We start from the raw sequence: 20,697 nt of genomic DNA on the forward strand, positions 1-20,697 counted from the left end.
AGAAACCAAAGACTTGCTACTTCGGGCGATGGTGAAGGAGAGGCTGGCATTGCCACGTGTCATTTATGACACAGGGGAAGAACAGCCAGCAGAGGTAATTCAGTGCAATATGTTGTCTATAAGAGCTGTAATGATACATTCACACTGGAAGTAGATCCGCAACCGCAAAGCAGATCTGCACGTTTTCAACCGCAATAAAGCCGCTGGAATTGTGCAGTTGAGGTGCGTTTTTGCCAACCGCTTCGTGACAGATTCCTTCCAACCACTTTCGTGAACTGCAAAGCGGCAACCAACTGCAACGTGATGCTGACGTGACGTCAGTGACTTTCGAAGCGAAATGGCACCCTTTGCTGGTGAGGCATCCTATGCGCTGTAGTTCTAGCATTGCAGCCGGCTATTCAGCGAAGAAACATGATGTTCAAGTCCATCATTTGAATCTGCTGCGAAGATAATTGACTCGTAATCTTAACTGGTTTCTGGTTTGGGTAATTCGAGCTGTTTATTATTTGGGGCGCCAAAGCCTGTCGTTGCGCTGCCTTGTTCGTCTTTGCCCGTAGAACATCAAAGCCCGCCTCCAACCACTCGAAGTTGCAGCTTCTGTACCTACCTCGGCATTCACATAAACTGCTGAAAGCTTTTGATACCATGCATGACAACCTTGAAGGCTGATAGAGATGCCGTGAACATAATTGCGTAGCGCACACACTATTGCGGAACTGGCGGGACACCCAAGATAACTGTGCTAGCTTAACCTGTGATGTTTCTACCACCAAAAGGAATAAAAGAAATCTACTCAAGAAATCAAGTGTATACATACCAGACTATCCACAGGTAATCCATGCGGCATTTATTTGAGCTTAAAGGGGCACTAAAGAGGGTTTTGTGATTGTTCTTGGTAATAACTAATTCTACGGGCCCCATGCATCCTAAAAATTCAAAAATTAAAATCATGCACGATTGTAATTTTTGGAATTTTAGGATGCTTAGGGCTCGTAAAACCCTGTTTAGTGCGCTTTTAATATAAACAAACAGCAGCCTCGATCGACGTGTGAGTGACGAGAGGCGAGTCAGCCACCAAACAAGCCACTAGCCGGACACATTTCCCGCACCACACACTTTCCGCACTACTCCGAAAATAAAAAAAGCGAGCGAAGAGGCAGGTAAATCAGGCCCTCTTATCCCGAAAACATGGTCAGCTACTCATGCAGGAAGGGTCCACTTTGAAGAAAGGGTCGGGTGCATCTTCTTTTAAGTCAGCAAGGCACACCTAGCTGGGCCTTGCCCGTGGGCGCAGTTGAAGGAATTGGAGATGTGGTTTTGCAGGTTCTTCTCTTTTTTTTTTTTTTGCTACCTGAACTTGCGATGCATGTGTACCAAGTGCTCCAGCCTCTATAACGTGCAAACAGCCCCCCCCCCCCTTGAAGAAAAAAGAAAAGATTTTTATATTTGGTTTTTGATTGTAAAACAAGGTTGCCGAACGCAGAACGCCAAGATCACACATGATTGCCGAGGAATCACCAACCGCGTCTCTGTGTGTCTGAGACGCGGTTGGCTCGCAAACCGCATCCATGGCCTGGTTTGCAAACTCTGATCAACCGCCAGTGTGAACATAAGTGCTGTCCTAAAGGTCACTTTTGTTTCTCTTGGCATGTTTCCGGGCTGTTGGATTATTTCCTTCAGATGGTCAATAATACTTTTTTAAACACTGTTTTTAATTTTTTCTCCACTTTCTGAAATTGCCTCCACAGAGGTATGTGGCATTTATGTGCAATGGATACAATAAATGCAGGTTGCTGTGAATATGTTATTACAGAAGTGGCCAAACTGCAGCTGGAGAGCCGCATGTGGCTCTTTGCGTGTTAAAGTATGGCTCGTGGCTCCATCCCCCCCCCCCCCCCCCCCCCCCTTCACCCCTCCACTTCCCCGCCTCCCTCCTGGTCACACAAGCACTTCCCCAAAAAGAGAAATGGAACATATCTTAAATCGAAAGACAGGTTGCGGTTTGGTAGACTTGAGCTACTGCTACTTTACATACAGTTGAACTGCTTTTGACTTTGATATATTGAAAGCAGTTCGAGTTTCCTTTATTGCTCTGGATAAAAGTTTGAGCCCTTCCTGGCTCTTGGAAGTTTCGTGGCTTTGTTTGCAGCTCTTAGGCCGGGTCAGCCTGGCCAATCCAATGTTGTTACAACACGAGCTTGATGCACAGTTTTAAACCAAAAAATGCACAGGGCAGCATTCATCAGCTGCTGTGATCTTTTGAGGGTGGTTGGCATGTGCCATGGAAAAAGTGCCCTCTTTCAAAACAAAAAAACAACAACAGCCGTCTAATTCCAGCTAGACCAATTTAGTGTTTCTTTAATATAGAAACAACCTAATGAAACAAATTCATTGACACTAATGACCTCTGCCGGCCTACAATCCACCGTTGAGATAATTCAAACCCCAAACAGAGAGAAAATAAATAATTGTTTTGGAGAGACTTCCAGCCTTAAAAGCTCTAATAAAGTTGGGAACAATCTGATATAGCTGAGTACAAGGAATTAAGTACGAGAGGTTTTCTTTAATCCCTTGTTGCCTTCATTACTTCAGGATCAAGCTTCCCAACAACAGTTTTTATTGTCGATGTTTTAGGATGAAGGCTCATGCTCAGGAACTGTTGCTGAGCTGCCACCGACATCCCAAGTCTCGTCTCACAACCGTCGACATGACGGAGTGGATTTGGAGGGTAAGTGTATTTGCATTTGCCTTATTATGCACATATATTGTTAGTACCAGTAAGAAGCACATAGCTCATTTGTAGTTTTCCACTTATGCTGTGCCAAGATGCATATCCAATGCAGCAGAAAAAATAGTACCTACATGTGTGGTAAGTTAATTTACTTATGCAGAGTCTGTATTTGTACGAAAGAAATGCTCGATTTTCTACTACATCACACACTGCTGAACACTCCAATGAATTGCCAAAGCAGCACACACTTCACAAATAGCAGCTATGATGCAGGGATAGTAATGTGGCAAGAAAAACCAAAGATAGGACTGATAGTAAACTTGTTTGTTTGTATAAGCAGGCCCTTAGGGTGCTAGCTGAGGAGGAACAGGCAAGCAGTGAAACCAGGAGATGACCGATGCATAATGCAAAGTCACAGAGCATTTTTATGAATATGTAAGGATGCATAATTCTTAAAATACTTAGCTTAAATTTTGTGTAGGTACAGAATTCAATGTTTCTAGCCTTAAGAGTTACTTTTACTGGAGCAATCAAGATAAATGTATAGCAGAAGTTGTTACATTTATTTGTTTTGTCTTGCAGGTCCACCAATGGTTGCCGCAACATTGTATGAGGCTGAGCGATCAAAAAAGCGTGCCCTTAAAGAAGAAGTGAAGCGCTTGAGACAAGAGCTGGACGAGGAGAGGAGGCATGCTCGCAACGTGCAGAAGGCACTAATGAGCAGACCACGTGAGTTTGTACTGTGCAGGTGGTTTTATTTTTAAAAAATTAGCATAAATATTTTCATGCCTTAGCAAATCCTGTCTTAATAAACATAATTACCGCATGGCAAAGCTTGTTGAATATGCAAGTTGACTTTCCTGCATTGCTTGGTGATGCATACTTTGAATGGGGAAGAGCAGTTTGCAATTTTTTCCCATGAGTGACACGCTTTTCCTCTCCCGGGGAGAGGGCAGAGTAGTCTCGGGGAGGACAGATGTGCAGACAGAGCATGACGGGCAGTAATTTCGAGGGCAGCTAATTTGTGACAATGAATCTTGTATGAGTAAATCTGTGTCTTTGCATTTGCCCAGTGGTTAACTCTATCACACTCCTCAATGAAAAATTTTGCCAGTTCTTAAAGAAAATAGACCGAAAGGAAACAGAACTTTACAGAAGTTTCTACATCCATACGAAGGGGGGGGGGGGGGCCAAAAGTAATGAAAAGAAATTTCTGGAGGGCTAACTCTACGTAGTACCAGCTTCCGCCGCTAGCAGTGCTTATGGCACCCCTTTTGAGTCAGTTTGCTGACCGGCATCGTTTGCTAAATTTCTAATAACATATTGTAAATTTTTGTTTTCGAGTCATTCATCTTTTTTTTGCAATGTCAGATTTGAAGGAATAGCGTGAGGCCGTAAAATTGTGTTCTTGTTTTATGAAAACGGCAGCGGAAACGTTTTTTTGCTTCAGACGGCTTACAAGGAAGATGCCGTGAAAAAATTGCACGTCTGCAGGTGGTTTTCTCGCCTCAAGGCCGGTGAATTATTGATCGACGTGACGACCAACCTCGTTCAGGGCGACCCTCAACTAATGAAAACATTGAGAAAATTTGGGCATTGTTTACTCTTGAGTTTATTCGTCCTGGGGGTCTATGCAAGATGGCAAGACGAGGCGGGACGAAAGGACTGGTTGCCACCTGCTGCGATTGGTCAGTGCCATGCCACTGACCAATCGCAGCAGGTGGCGCCATCCCGGTCCCTTCATCCCGCCGTCTTGTGTAGCCCCCTTGTGAAACTGTTAATCAGGTGCTTTACCTGGAAGTTTTGCGACGCGTGCACCACTCAGTGCGGTAGAAACACCGCGATTTGAGGGAAAGGGGGAAGTGGTGGTTCCATTACTACAATGCCCCAGCACACACTGCCCTGTTGATGAAACAGCTTTTTAACAAAAATGGTGTGACATTGCTTCCCCCCCCCCATTCACCAGACCTTCTCACCTTGTGATTTTTTTCTGTTTGCCCATATGAAGAAAGTTCTGAAAGGAAAACTTTTTGTGAATGTGGAAGGTCCTTGAAATGAAACATTGCAAAAATCGAGGAATACTTTTTAAGCACTCGGGGAAAATGAATTTACAACATACCGCTAGAACTTTAGCAGACGACGCTGGTTGGCAGACTGACTCGGAAAGGGAGCCGCTAAGCGCTGCTAGCGGCGGAAGCTGGTACTACGAACGGCCGCCCTCCATAAATTTATTCTGGTTACTTTTGGGTCCCTTCTTGTATGTTCTCCCCTCTCGCAGGTACTATAGACCGTTTTACTGAAAGAGGGCGAGAGAGAAAAGGGGAAAGGGCTACCGGCGCTTTCCCCCTTTCTGATTGTGTAGAAAGAGTGAAAGTCCCGGATGGAGAGGCTTGGCCGGTGTTGGGTGTCTGCTGTGCCCCAACTTTGTTCGCGCTTTCTTTTCTGTTTTGAACTCACAAACTTAATTAGAGTAACGGGCTTTGATGGCAACAGTTCCCCGGTCATCGGGACACCATTCCTCGGTCATAGGGTGCACGAATAACGACAGAAAGCGTCGAATACTGTCCGAGGACCTATGTAGCTTGCAATGAATCCGTCAAGGCGAGAGCGGCTGCAATGTCTTTAAGCTCCATCGCTTTCCACATGACCCCGGTCTTGGCGGCAGTGGGTTGCGTTCGTAAACCGAAAAGACATTTCCTCAACACCATCTTCTCGACTGTGCTCGGAACAGCTTGTGAATGGAGCGCGCACCGAACGCTGTACTGCCGATGAACATGGGGTACGCTTGCAAGGTGCGTGCCAGTTTTCTCGTGATAATTGCTGTTTCAGTTTGTAAAATTTTGTAATTGAATTTATCTTAATATTGATAATTTGCAGTGGTGACTGAGTCGATTTCATCATTTCCAACACTTAGTTGAAGGCTTATTTCCGCCGCTGGGTGAGGCTAGAAATTGTTGAAAAGGTAGTTCTATCGGTTTTCCTGAATAGCGATCCCCTGTGCGATACCAGAGAGCCGGCAAAAGCGCTCCTTGGAGTGCCGCTGGTGGGTTTTTTGGGTTGTTTCCGTTGATTGGGCGCTTTGAAGCGCTGGATAGTCGCTCCAGGGTATGACTCGTGTGTTGCGATCTGCGTCTTCGAGCCCAGTGTGTACGTTTCTTTGTTCGAGTCATCGCATCCGCCAGTGCGGCAACGGGGGGAACAGCGGCAGCGAACGTGTCAGTGATAGAAATTGGAGGTTAGTACTCAAAATATTGCATCAAATAGTAAAATAATTCGTGGCTGCTTTGACGCTTTCTGCGGTTCGATATAAGCACATCTAGAACGTCTTCGTCGTTCATCCACGATGAAATATGAGAACACGGACACGCAAGATAAAAGCAGCGCAGCAAAACGATATGTAGCAGCTCCGGGTGTTTACAAAAGTTAATTGAGGTTCCCATTTCGTGTATCGCTTGTTTATGACTAAAACCGGCTGCGTTGAAATGGGCCTATTGCAAACAAAAGTTTATGAATGGTTCATCTTTTCCAGTCACGCAGAAAGCGGTGGAGCTTCAAAACATTGCAGCCGCACGTGCCTTGCTGGATTCATTGCAAGCTACATAGGTCCTCGGACAGTATTCGACGCTTTCTGTCGTTATTCGTGCACCCTATGACCGAGCAATGGTGTCCCGATGACCGGGGGATTGTTGCCATCAAAGCCCGTGGCTCTAATTAAGTTTGCGAGTCTAAAACAGAAAAGAAAGCGCGAAAGAAGTTGGGGCACAGCAGACACCCAACACCGGCCAAGCCTCCTCATCCGGGACTTTTACTCTTTCTACACAATCAGAAAAGGGGAAAGCGCCGGTAGCCCTTTCCCCTTTTCTCTCTCGCTCTCAAAATGGCGCTACCCACGACAAAACGGTCTATAGTCACTGGTAACTTAAGGAGTGAGCCATACTGAATGCCAAGCCTCTTATTGTCACACTATACCCAATATGATAGCATCATTAGCCGTAAGAATGCCAAAGAATTAATCATGAAGCATGAACATAATAGGTGACGCCCTGAATTTTTTAAGCTGGCCATGACAAAGCACAAACTTAAAACTCGACAGGGTGCCCATGCAGCAGTTGGACAAATATTGTGTTACAGAGTGGGGCTACTACACGAGTGAGTGTGATGCTTGACGACAATAGAGGCACCAGCTGAGCCTGTGTAGATTAATACTTGGGGATATGCTTTGAAGCCACTGCAGGAGCGGAGTTGCCCTCTGCCAAGGCAAGCCGTCCTTCCGGCCCTCCTCTGGCTACTAGTGTTCGAGGAGGCTTGCCAGCTGGAGCAGGCTGCCCCCGAGCACGGGTGCACTCTTCTGCACCAGGGGCACGGAGGTCTCTCGTGCTGCCAGTTCTACAGGAAGACATTCCAGTCCACGATCCCCTTCCCTCCCTGGACCTGGAAGAGCTGGCGCACCCCGTGCCTCTGCCTGTGTGCTTGGCAGAGGAGCCACGTCAGTACGAGGGGACCCGACCCATTGGAGCACTAGCTGGAGCGATGGGCTCCTTGGTCCAGAGCCCCAGTTTGCCAACCCCTCCTGTCAGGGTCCCGGCTGTCGACCCCGTGCCGGCTGTGGACCCCGTGCCGGCTGTGGACCCCGTGCCGGCTGTGGACCCCGTGCCGGCTGTTGACCTCGTGCCGGCTGTTGACCCCGTTCCGGTAGGTTGATCACGATTATAGACACTGCTCTCACGTTTATTTGCAACTTTTGAGTCATACATCTGCAACACTGCTAATTAGCTGTTCAGTCTGAAACAAAGAATGCCAGTGGTGGAAAAATGATGTCGGCTGTTTCAATTGAAACATCCCACAAGCATGGTCTACAACAGTGATTTTTAACCATCACTGTTTTGCGGACCCCTTGTGGTTCGGCGTAGATAATGGAGGGCTCCATTCGTGGTGAGGGGAGGGGAAAGGTATAGATTAATTATAATAATGATTTCATAAATAGATATAACTAATTGCTAGAGTGAAGTAGACCTCTCTTATTTATATACACACGAGAAAACTGGCCAGAAAACTGAAACTTTTCTTCTCGACCTGAAAAAAGACAACCTTTATCGCCGGGCTTGACTGATGAGGCAGGGCTTCACGGACCCCTAGAAAGCCTTCGCGGACCCCAAGTTGTCTGCGGAACCCCATTTAAGAACCATTGGTCTACAAGATCATCACCCTCCACATACCACGTGGGCGTGAGGATTTCTTTCTGAGAAAGTTGGACAAAACAATCCCATTGGTGCATTTAGGAAACCAGTCTCTAACAATCACTCTCACTAACAAACCTAGCACTTTACAAAACGAAAGTAATTGCCATTGTGTTCTTGTTGTCCCATGTGCATATGCAGAGACTGATTGGTGTTTTTGTATGGCTGCAGCGTAAAGGAATATTGTTATAATGTTCCATATGCACAGCTTTTTTTCTGTGTCAGAGCTGAGAAAGGAGACACTATGGTGGTCAGTCCCAGGATATATGTTGTACCACACTGAGCTGCCACATGGAAGCATGCAAAGGCACGTGGTTGAGGCATTATGCAAGACAATATATCATCTATGGAAAGAGGACTTATGATATTTGAGATTCGGACTTGCATGGTTGCAATGTGTTCCTGGAGCTGAGTCCTAGAGATGATGCTGTCCATGTTTTAAATTGGCTTTCACTGGGAAAGAAAACAAGACCACCCAGCATCAGGGGAAGACTGTAGTGTTGTCACGCACCCTTTAATTAAATATTTCATAAATAGTTTGTAACCACTGAATGTCGCAGTTATACATTTTCAAGGTTTCTACTATAAACGCTTAGTAATGCAGATATCAATGACGCGTGAAGTGACAAAATGAGAGCAGGTAAAAACCTAGATTGTGGTTTAAAGAGGTAATGAAAAAAAAATGTGTCTGCCAGCACTTAATTTTTTATATTCATTAAAAGTATTACGGTAAAATATTGGTCCTGCATTTTATGAACTGTGTTTAAAAATAAATTTTTCTTTTAACTGTCTAAAACGACCATGCTCATGCTCCCCTCGGGAGCATGAGCAACAAAGCATCATGATAGCTATGTAAAAAGGTTGAATCAATATTCCACTTTATTCAATCTTCAAATGATAAATTGGGAGTGAGGAAAGTATTGAGTTGTACATTGGTATTCTTGTATGAACTGTATGCCACTACATCATATGGTCACGGTACAGTTTCGGTTTCAAGCACATCCACATCTCCTGTTGTTTAGTAACCATTGTAAATATGCTGCTTGTCTTGCCATGGCTGTCATTTGTTGTGGAACCTGATTGTGGATTACAATCATAATAAAACATAAAGTTAAGATATAAAAAAAGTTGCAATTTCAAGAGTATTCCCCCCTGAACTTTGCAAGGTCAGTAGGTAGAAGGGATATGCACGCGTGACCTTTCGACTATCAGCACATCCTTTCTCGTGTCGCTTGTTTTTCGGGGTTAGCCATAGGTAAGTCGCACAACTGGCAGTTGTGACTTTTTCATCAATTTAAATTTACCACAGTCTTCCTCAACAGCAACTTGACATGCTAATCCTGCAAAATCGATTTATTTCGCTTATATTTCCAGCCAGTGGCGTAGCCAGGGGGAAACTTATAAGGCTTCAACCCCCCCCCACCCCCCCCTGCCAAAACCCAGCTTACCTTTTAGTATACACATGCCTTTTGACCTCCTCCCTTCCACACCTTAAGTCATGGGTATCTCCAGCCACCTTAGCCCCCTCTGAAAAAAATTCCTGGCTACACCAGTTTTTAGCCCTCTCATTCTTTTTCTGTAAGCAGATCAGCTCTTTTCTGATCGGAGCGAGAACATATTCGCAGGTCACCATTTGACGGTCGTATCAGTATGCGGCTTGACCGGTCCAAGTTGCAAAATATTCCCTCAGAAACTTTCCTATTAGCATGGCATACGGTAGCCCAAAGAACATTCAATGTCGGCGTACGGCTGGAAAACTAAAAGCCGACCGCGGTTCAATATGCGGCGCTAGAGCGGCTAGAGGTCAATGCGGTCGGCCATTTTAGAGTTATGTGAGCATAACATCAGATGTCAGACCGGACTCTGGCTTCGCCCATAGAGTCCGGGTCTATGTCGCCATATTTCACATACAACGAAAATTTCCTATCGGTTACCTATCCTGACGTGTCTGTAGAACTATGGTGCCTGGAACACGTCTTTGAATGGTCTGTTTACCGTGTCCAAACAAGTGGTCCCTGATGATGTCATAGAAGTGTCATGCTGTTGCCGGTTGTGGCCCTGGCGGTGTCCCAGCAGCACTGGTGGATGTGGCAGACGCCTGTTATGCCACAGGTTGCTCTCCAGTGTCACAGTCCATGGAAGCTTCGGCAGCCACGAGTTGGGACGCCGTGATGACGGCGACACTCGCATTCGTTCATGCTTTTTGCATGCATTTCTATGACCAGCCACTAGGATTGCGACATGCAACAGCATGACACTTCGGCCTCTGTGACGTCATTTTTTGCCACTTCGAGACCACTTTTGATGTATGGGCAGCATAGGACACTAAACACAGCAGTCGGAGATGCGCTCCAGGCACCATAGTAGAACTCGGTGGGTAGCTCCCCGAAAAACTGAAATTAACTTTTTTGCACTAGTAAATGAATGTGGACGATTAAATGAATGAACGTCGGTTATGTAATGAAGGACAAGAATTTTAAATAGACATATAGTTCAGAACTTCGGAAAAGATTGTTTGACGGCTCCTTTAACAAACCACGCTCTTTCATTGTCCAATCTAGAGCCATGTCTAATCAAGTACCAAGGCATTCCTGGTATGATGCAGTTGCCATGTAGTACAGAGCTGAGCACTATTCATCATGTGGTACATAACCATAAGGAGCCGCATCCACTGAAAAGTATTCAAGCACTGCACAGTCCATTGCACCATCACCATATCTTTCATTATTTTACTTCATTTGTTTATTTGTTCTTGGAAGGTGACTGAGACTAAAGGCATGATGCCTGACCAGATCTGTGCCCCCAAGAGGCACTTCATTTCATGTTTAGCCCTAAAAAGGAGTATCTGCTTACTTCCAAAATATTCAATCTGTAGGGATAACATTGCAATAATTCCTTTTATGCAGGCTAGAGGCATCAAGACCGCCCCAAAGACGAAGGGGGAGCACATCGCCGAGTCTCCGACAGACGCAAAGTTTGTGAAAGATCTTCTCCGTGCAACATGGACCGACAGGGAGCTTCGCAACAGAAGCCTATCGGGGGTTCCCTGTCGGCGATTTGTGAAGATGGAGAACGCCAAGGAGCCAAGGACGGCCCTGACTCCCGAAAAAGTCTGCAGTATTCGTGGTATGTGCGAATGTGCTCAAATCTATCCACATTAAACAAGCCAGGCATCAGAACTCGGGAGTGCAATGCTCTTGGTTATGTAAGACATGCTAGCAACCTACTTGCTTGTTGTATTTCATCATGCTTGCTAAAGTAAGCAAATTAGTTGTTGCAAAGTACCTATTGTTTTAAAAAAATTTTTATTTCATTTCAAAGATATCAGGGTAAGCAGTTTATTGAAAAATGAGTGGGTGCTTCATCTGTGATAAAGCTGAGGTGAACAGAATGTGAGACGGAATATATTGTGCTACTAGTTACATTTTTATTTATTGCTTCTGTTGAAATTTTCTTACCCAAAACTTCAGTAGGAAGCAATATTTAATGGAAAATTCCGAATTCATGTGTAACATTATAACGAGATTTCCTGACTAAATGTAGCGGGGAAGTTGGTTAATTGCTGTACATACGCCAATCTTTGGTTTCTACCTTGTTTGTGAGGTTTAAACAGAGGCCTGTCCAGTTGAAGCATTACGGCCCTCCCTTCATTTCTCCTTCCGGCACTTTTAATAATATGGCACATTCTTAAAATAACAAGGTATGCAAGCATACCCGATTTACTCGCATATTTAAGTTCAATAATTTACCTGAAATGAACACTACCTAAAATAGTCAAAATAGCTGTAATTTCTGCCTTGCATGGTCGTGTAAATTTTTTTTCAAAATAAGCGTTTGTTGTGCAAATGTTTAGTGGTCATGCTAAAACATTAAAATTTATTGAACTGGTATTTTTTATAGAAGTGATGTCTGGGATAAAGACTACTTATAGTATATATATACCAAGGCACGGCTCTGACGTTATGCCGCTGCCGTCACCAGAGCACAGGTGCTTCACCTTACTCGAATCTGGTTTCTGTGCACGTGCAGTACCCACGTGTGGTGTGGACAAGCACCGACTTGTTTGCAAACAGCGTGTTGGTCTATTTGCGACTCCAGCAAAACGGACGCCACTAAGCGAGAAAACCAGGAACCAGCCGGACCAGGTCGCTCCGCGCCCCTCCGCGTCTATGGTGGCTTTCGCGGACACTTGTTGTCGGCGCGGTGGCGTACAGTGTAATTTCACAGAGGTCCAAAAATTTCTTAAGTTTGCCTCAGTGTTCATTAGTGTGGTGAAACCTTAGTAGATTGTTTCCTCCCATCACGTGTTTGAAAGCCCCTCTACTTCACAGCGCACGGTCGCGTGCTTTCGATTTCTTGGATGGGGAGGAGTCACGGAAAAACATTTTGATTTCTTGTCTTTCTCGAATCACGATAAGTGGTTTCTTTGTAAGGATGTAGTCTTTGTAAGGATGTAGAAAAGTGAACTGAGGACGACAGATGAGGTGTTTCACTGGAGGGAACACCAATTTTGCAGTCAAGTGAATGGGAAGGTTCGATAGCTGCTTTTCTTGAGTTTGGTTGTCTTTGGTTAACTTCAAGCTTGAGTTGGCTATTCATCTTGGCTGCTTTCGCCAATAAAGCCTCTGGACCACACTAAAACCTGAACTGAAATATGAGTATCAGCTGCTTAGTGGGGCGCCGGCGGGTTAATATGGTCCTTGGCTTAAGAAGCGCTTGCTTAATTTTCTTAATTTTTCTGCAGCCTGTGTTGTTGACCGAGCAGACGACTGCAGCTGGTTCTTAAACGCGGATACGCACAAAAGCTCGATTTCGCGGACAGATAAGTCGCATGGTCGAGGGGTGCGAGTTAGCTGAAGATTACTCTCGGTGGAACAATCCTGTAGTCACCGCCGCTTTCCTTAGATTAGTATATTACCGTCTCTCCGAGCTTATAGTTTCGGTTTTGAACGAAATCTCCGAAACGAAAGTTTGGCATGAAAAGAACAAAACACACAGAAAAAACAAAACTATGCTTTGCAACTTTATGTGCATCGGCTACACTTAACCGCCTCGGTTCAAACACCTATAAAATTGGGCATTAAACAAAAGACAATCTGTTAAATTGAACGCGCCACCTGTTCAGGCAGCCCGGCCGAGTCGACGCGACCTGGACTCAGCCGCCATGTTTGTTTGGTGGTGGCGCCCCCTGTAGGTTGCTGGAGTCGCAAATATAGCTTGATGTGCTCGTTTTGCAAAATTCCTTTATTTCTCCTCAAACTTTTTAAAAATTTCTGCTGACATTGGTACATTTTGTTCTGTTCAATGTTTTCAGCTGCCTTCTCCACCTTCGTTGGGGATGCCCCGAACAAGAAGCGGCGGCTAGGCCTAATGAATAAGTATGTGGCCACCTTCCTGCAAGACAAGGCCAACCAGTGGAGAAAGCTGGAGGCCAAGTCTGCACTGCAGCTAGCAGCAGAGCAGCCACCAGCTCAGCAGCCGGCTACCCAGCAGCTGGCAACCCAGCAGCCTGCTGAGAGCGGGTAGACGTAGACTACTACCCAAGGGGGAACAATGTGTGGGAGTATTTTGGCAAAATTAATGCTTTTTACTGAAGCCATATTTCCCAATGTACTTAAAATTCTCCCTACCTTCAATAAAGTTATTATGGTATATCTGAATTGGATTATTAAAACATTGAATGCCCCACAACATATAAAATAGCTAGGAATCAACAATGTATCTAGAATGACTGGTGGAGTGGCATACACATGATAAATAATGCTTTCCTCTTTTTTCTATGTATACAGTTGAAACACATTTTTTATTACATGCATGAACTCAATTTTCTATACCACCTTTTGATAAATTTAATAGACACAATCATCAATAATAAACTTATCCTACATGCAAGGCTCCATGGTGCCCCAAATTTCTTACGTTATGACGCTTCACTTTATTGTTTTCACACAAGATCTTGTAACTTCTCGTTCACATACAAGATTTTCGGTAGCTTCTTGTATCTGTACAAGATCTTGTATCCATACAAGATCTTGTATCCATACAAGATCTCGTATTCATACAAGATCTCGTATCCATACAAGATCTCGTATCCATACACAATCTTGTATCCATACAAGATCTCGTAACTTCTTGTATCCATACAAGATCTTGTAAGTTCTCGTATCCAATAACATTGTATGAAAATCTTGTATCGCCTCTGAATTTTCAGAAGGGGGGAGCTTTTCGAAGAGTGTTTAGACTACGTGCTTGGCGTTATATTCTTTATGACCAGGAGAGAGAGAAACGGGGGAATTTCTAAGTTGCCGGGGTGTGGCCCGGCTCTTTCTGTGTTGAGTGCTCGTAAAGGAAAGACGCGATTAACGCGTCTTCTGCTCGAAACTGTCTTGATAACAATGTAACTTTCAGTGTGTACCTTTGATTAACAGTTGTTCACTTGAGATGATTCAATCTGGTTCTACAACATAATTTGGTGCCAAAGCCCGGGAAGATAAAGGAAGCTGTGTTAACGAGGCCATTGGATTGACAAAACCATGGAGTGCCTGAAAGTACGTCAAGCAGCGAGGACGACCCAGAACACTCGTTTGGTCAACGAGGTAACAGCCTCTCTGAAATCCCCTCAACCAGACGTTGAGGCTCTTTGCGTGCTTTACCAAGGATCGAAATTGAGCAACACCGAGCTCGTGAAGCTAAACAAAGAATTAGAGCCCTTGGTGCCTGCCGAGGAGTTCAGTGTTGAGTGCGACGCCGTGATGGAGCATGAAAACACTGCGATCGCATAACTGGAGCAGTTGGAACTTAAGATCAACCGAATGGAGGACGGCCTCATGACGTCACGCATTGACGACTCGCTGCATCGGGAGAAAGCAACCGGAAGTGGAATCAGATTACTTAAGCTGCAAATGATCACCTTCAACGGTGAACTCAGCAAGTGGCAAGGCAAAGCGACGGTTAACAATAATCACAGCTTGTCGAATGTTGAGAAATTTTATTATTTGGAGTCTCAACTTACCGGCACGGCCACCTTTGATCTGTCTGGACTTGCAGCAACTGAGAAAGGTTACGTCGAGGTGATAAAGCTGCTATAGAAAAGCAGGGGCGGATCCAGAACTCCAATTTTGGGGGGGGGGGGGGGGGGGGGGGCGGACAATTTGTAAGGATAGTTTTTTCCCATTCTTTCTTGTGCGCCGGGGGGTCTACCGATGGCAAATTGCTCTCCGAGAAGGGGGGAGGGAGGAGGTCAACTTTGTTTAGAGGGGGGGGGGGGGGGGGAGGGGGAAGGCGGCCGCCTTCGTCATTCCCCCCCCCCCCCCCCCCCCCCCCTTGGATCCGCCACTGCAGAAAAGGTTTGGAGATAAAACCCAGATCGAGCAGGAGCACCTGAACAAGCTTAGAACGGTACGTCAGGTGAGGTCCCCAGACAATGTCGTTGGATTGCGAATAACTGGGTGTAAATTCGGCGTCCTACATGTCGATGATGTGTGAGGTTGTACTTTGCCATCGACACAGAAGCTATTGCGGCCCAGTGCATGCTGAGACATCAGAAGGGACGCTAAAAAGGATTTAGGAGTTCCTGTTGGTCGAAGTTGAAAGCAGAGAGCGTAGCGGACATGATGTGTTTTCTCAGAGAAAAAAAAAACGACGCTCAGCTCCTAAAGGAAAGGTCCTTCCAACCTTCATGGCCTTCCACGGCAAGCTGGTCTTAGATGACTGCTTTTTCTGTAACTCCAGTGGACACAAAACCAAAAAATGCAAACATCAAGTGGGCCTCAGGGAAAATATGACACGCTTGTCTAAGGATAGCAGGTGATTCAAATGCACGACACGATGAAACCGCGTTAGAACTTGCCACCGCAAGATAACATGCGAAATGCCACAACAATGTGCGACCCTCGGTATCCAAAAAAAAAGAGAAAAAAGCCTGAGGTCGGAAGAAACGAAGTGAATAGCACGAGTATTCACACAGCTTTAAAAACAAACGGAAGTTTTACTGACAACGACGATCTGCTTCTGTAGACGTTCCGCGGCTGGCTCATGACAAAAAAATTAATGCTGTTGAATTAGAGGCGTCATTGACAACGGCAGTCAAAGAACCTTCATCAGAGAAGATGTTTCAAGAAAGCTGGAACTGAAGGTGATTGGTAAATAGAATCCTAGCGTTAACGCGTTCGGAAGTGTCCGGGACAGCGAAAGGCACGAGCGAAGATTGGTCGAAATCTAACTTGAAAGTCAATATGAAATGGGAAGTGTAGGACCGAGGGTATTGAAGTACCGGTCATATGCAAAAACATCGATTGGGTACCCATGAACAAAGACTTCATGCAGAAAATCGCGAAAGAAAATAGGTATCTAGCGGATGGGCTGGTCTTCCCAGGCGCTCAGAGAGAGTGCGGAATCAGCCTTCTAGTTGGAGCAGATCAGCTTGTAAAGCTGTTAAAGCATGAAGTATGCTGGGATAAAAACAACAGGTGTCTATCAGCCGTGAAAATAACAATGGGATGGACATTTCAGAGCCCAGTGACCTTGAAGAACCTGAGACGGAACCCAGACAGCCATCAACGTGTGCGTGCTCAGAGCCGGTGCAACGGGCGACGATGAAGTAAGTTCGACCCTGCGACAGTTCTGGGAACTTGAAAGCCTCGGTATTAATGACTCAACGGCCAACTCTGTTCACGACGAGTCTGTTTTACAAGAATCTGAACAGACCACCCCCATGAAAGATGGAAGATGCGAAGTTATTCTTCCCTGGAAGTCTCAGAACTTCGGAGATCTCGGCAATAACAGAAAGGTAGCAGAGAAGAGACTGCAGGCGCTCTGCCATCGCTTGAGTAACGACGAAGAACTTTTTCTGAAGTACGACTCTGCTATGGGGTAATATTTAAACAACAGACACGCAGAGATAGTGACGAAAAAAAAACAAACAACGAAATGAAAAATGTGTACTACGTGCCGCACAGAGCTGTTGCTCGAAAAGCTTCAGCGACTACAAAGTTGCGAGTGGTTTTCGATGCGTCTTCGCGCACATCAGGAGAGCCATCTGGCTCTCCTGATGTGCGACCACCTGGCGAAAGGACCCAATCTATACAAGGACCTGTTGAAAATCCTGCCGAACTTTTGTCTTCACAAGATAACACTGACAGCTGACATTCAGGAGGCTTTTCTTCAAATCACCGTGAGACCTGAGGGCATAAATTCTTTTCGTTTTATTTCGTTTGACAGCCCTCCCGTTCCTGGAGAAGAATTGCTTCCCATACAAGAGTCAGCGGCTCTTCGTCCACGAATGATTTGGAGGAGGCAGAGGGATACTGCACAAAACACATCCAGGAAAAGAGCTACAGTGAAGAAAAAGCAAGCCTCGTCGCCGGTTACCGCCTGTGGTTGAGCTCGCGTATCCGGGACCTGCACTCATTCTTGGATGAAGACGGTGTCATCCGAATTGAGACTCGACTGCAGAATGCCTCGGCACCCGACGAGACCAAGTTTCCGGTGCTATTTCCGAAAGAGTACCGTTTCACGAAGTTCCTCGTTGAGCGCACGCATGTTCGCACCCTGCATGGTGGTGTGACTGCTACTCTGTGTGAACTGCGAGAGCACTACTGGGTTGTGAGAGGGTGACAGAGTGTAAAACGAGTGATCAGACGCTATAAGATGTGTTTTCGACTCAAGCTCAAGCCCATGACCTCCCCGATGGCAGCCCTTCCTGAAGACCGCGTAACAAAGGCAGAACCCTTCGAGGTCTGTGGCGTTGACTTTGGTGGACCGATGTTCGTGAAATCCGGAACAAATAGTCTCAAGGCATATATTTTTGTATTCACATGTGCTGCCCCCCCCCCCCCCCCCCCCCCTACGCGATACGATACATTGAGAACTTGTCCTGTATATGTCTCAGATGCTTTGTACCAAGGCGTGGGTTGCCGCGAGTAATGTGTTCAGATAGTGCACTGACGTTCAAACGATCTAAGCAGATTTACGCAGTGTTATGCAGTTCCGAATTGAAAGACTACTGCGCCACCCACCGGATCACTTGAAGGTTTATCGTTGGAAAAGCTCCATGGTGGGGTGGGTTTTGGGAGCGTATGATGGGATCGGTTAAGAGTTGCCTGAAAATAAGCATCGGCAAGGCTGTGCTTGATGTGAATCAGATCACAACTGTACTACCAGAAGCTGAGGCTGTGATCAACTCCCGATCAATGACATACGTTTACTCCGAACCAAACGAACCAAATGTCTTAACGCCTCCTCACTTCCTTTTTAGTAGGAGGCTATCCACATCACCTCACCATAAGAAAGCGGACGTAACATCCACTCGAACAGAGTTGATTGAGAGATGATCACACCGCCAGCGATTGATGAACATGTTTTGGAACAGGTGGGCTAAAGAATATCTGTATGACCTACGAGGTGCCTATGCTCGTAGGCCTCAATCCAGCGGCGGTCTCAAGGTCGCTAATGTCGTAATTGTGCATGACAACCGCGTTCCTCGATTGTTTTGGGGAACCGGCAGGATTCTGGAGTGTTTTCCAAGTCGGGACGGAAACGTGCGAGCCTGTAAGATAAAATTGTGTAACGGCTCAGAGGTCAGATGCCGCTCCGTTCAACGGCTCTACCCACTTGAGATGAGCTGAGCTCATCTGTGGGGAGGGAGATGCGGATAGATATTCACGCGCCACCTCGGCCGACTGGCACGTATACCACAAATCACAAAGTCGGGGCGAGGGGGCACGGAGTTTGGAAACCCGACTCAGGGATGGGGAGCTTTTCGGAGTGTGTTCAGACTACGTGGTTGGCGTGATGTTCTTTAAGAGAGAGAAACGAGGGAATCTCTGGGCTGCCGGGGTTTGGCTCGGCTCTCCTTGTGTTGGGTCCTTCTAAAGGAAAGACGCGGTTAACGCCTCTTCTGCTTGAAATTGTCTTTGTAACAATGTAACTTTCAGTGTGTACCTTTAATAAACAGTTATTCAGTTGAGATGGTCCAATATGGTTCTCCAACAGGGATGACGTTGTGGTATGAAGCGTTGCTTACTGGAAAGAACGTTGCAATTGCCTTCCTTGGTTGTGGGCCTTCGAGACAGGCGACGTCAGTGTATACGGCGGGGAAGAAGGCGGGGTCCCAGTTGCTGACTGTTTTTACGTGTGCGCGACCTCGACGAGCGAGCTGTTGAGCGTCGCCCTTTCGGGGCAGTGGTCGAATGGTGGTTATGTCAGCCAGATCTTCCCATGGAGGAAGTGCTTCTGGATAGCGCGGAAGTTTAGTGGTCATCTCGTCCAAGAGAGACTAAATGCCTCGACCTGATGGGGTGAGTAACAGTCTCTTTTAGTGAGCGCTCAATCTCGTTTCGACGAAATCCCGAAGGTCGTTGGTTTCAGACGTTGCCCCAAGAGTGCTGGGGGAGGGGGGGGGGGGGATGAAGTGTGGAAGTACGGTTATTACGCGCCGAGCATGGTTGTTGAGCGTTTCTTATTTGGTACAATGTGCCTTAGACAGCCAAAAATCTTATGATCTACAGAAAACTCGCGACATCACGAGTGCTTTATACGGTCGTTTGGCGATGGTGTTGGAAGCGCCACTTTCTGTGCTGCAAATTCTGCGAATAACGTTGTGTGGCTTATTAGAGGTTTCTACTGTTTCTTCGAGCCAGGAATCAGCAGCTGCGTCCTCTCGGATTTCTATGCGGACAACTCGCACAAAAGGAGAGGGAACAATGCGTCATCCGGCCCAGACGAGATGAACTTGCTCCGCTACTTGATTATCACGATACTTTTCTGACGCGACACCAACATAAGTGGTCTTCTCGGTGGTGGCATCAAGACCCACCCAGAAACGATGTTCCTTGACGACGTCCAGTGCATCGTGTAGTACATTCTCCTGTTCTTCTAAATCGCAGGTGTGATAAGCCAAGATCGGCAGTTCGTCGGCATATAGGGTGAAGCCGATGTCGGAAATCTGGTCTACATCGAGGGGCTTTAGTCTCGATACGGAGGTAGCGCCATCTAACAATACCTATGCCAAACGCGCCCCGCCACTCGACTTGGTCGTCTGCGTCGCCGTCTGCCGTTGACCCTGACAAGTTTTCTTATGCTATTTTTTTTACAGAAAGAACACCACGCTTTTTAATTCCACAAAATAAAACTGAATTGTGAAATACACCTTTGACGAAAAGTTTAGATTGCTACCTGCAGGCGTCGATTTCTATGGCCAATTCCAGATAATAATGCAATTAAATGCAAAGGTGCAAGAGAGCTGGACAAGAATGACGAAAATGATAAAACTCGTTTGCTCTACTGACGTCTAACCCCTGGTTATCTCAGTTGCCAGAGTGCTTTACTTGAAATGGAGAGAAATTGAGGCGCACCAGTCAACTAGCTCTGTTTGTACATTTCTGTTTGTCCTTTGCCCCACTTGGTCTCCTTCTCCAAAGATTATTTTCGTAATTCTGGATAGATCCTGGTTATTTTAAACACCCAATATATGGAAAGGTCTCAACGTCCTAAAGTAAAACACTGTTTCTCAAGGTTGAAAAATGGCAGCCACAAGACAAATTATTATTTTAGGCCAAGAATTTTACCTAATTTCCTATGATAAACGCGCTATTATTTTTGTACACTAAAATTCTCAGTAGGTCGAGATACCTAATCATGCCGGTTGGCGTAGCGTAGCCGGCCGCTATATTCGTGCCCCCTCCCCCCCCCCCCCCCCCAAAAAAAAAAAAAAGATTACGGTGAATTTTA

The 20,697-nt window shown here is 46.0% G+C and overlaps 1 protein-coding gene across 1 annotated transcript in view; it reads left to right on the forward strand.

Annotated features, from left to right (window-relative positions):
• LOC115324380 overlaps positions 1-13,622 on the forward strand; it is a 14,800-nt gene extending 1,178 nt beyond the window's left edge. Inside the window, exons 2-7 of the mRNA XM_040216996.3 lie at positions 3-94; positions 2,635-2,728; positions 3,314-3,460; positions 6,957-7,423; positions 10,875-11,094; positions 13,283-13,622. Of these exons, the coding sequence (XP_040072930.1) occupies positions 3-94; positions 2,635-2,728; positions 3,314-3,460; positions 6,957-7,423; positions 10,875-11,094; positions 13,283-13,494 (1,232 nt within the window). The 3' untranslated portion in view covers positions 13,495-13,622. The remainder of the gene's footprint in view (positions 1-2; positions 95-2,634; positions 2,729-3,313; positions 3,461-6,956; positions 7,424-10,874; positions 11,095-13,282) is intronic.
• Positions 13,623-20,697: the final 7,075 nt, after the last annotated feature.

The sequence above is a fragment of the Ixodes scapularis genome, unplaced genomic scaffold, assembly GCF_016920785.2.
Source record: "Ixodes scapularis isolate PalLabHiFi unplaced genomic scaffold, ASM1692078v2 PGA_scaffold1__304_contigs__length_218370807, whole genome shotgun sequence".
Taxonomy (NCBI): Eukaryota; Metazoa; Arthropoda; class Arachnida; order Ixodida; family Ixodidae; genus Ixodes; species Ixodes scapularis.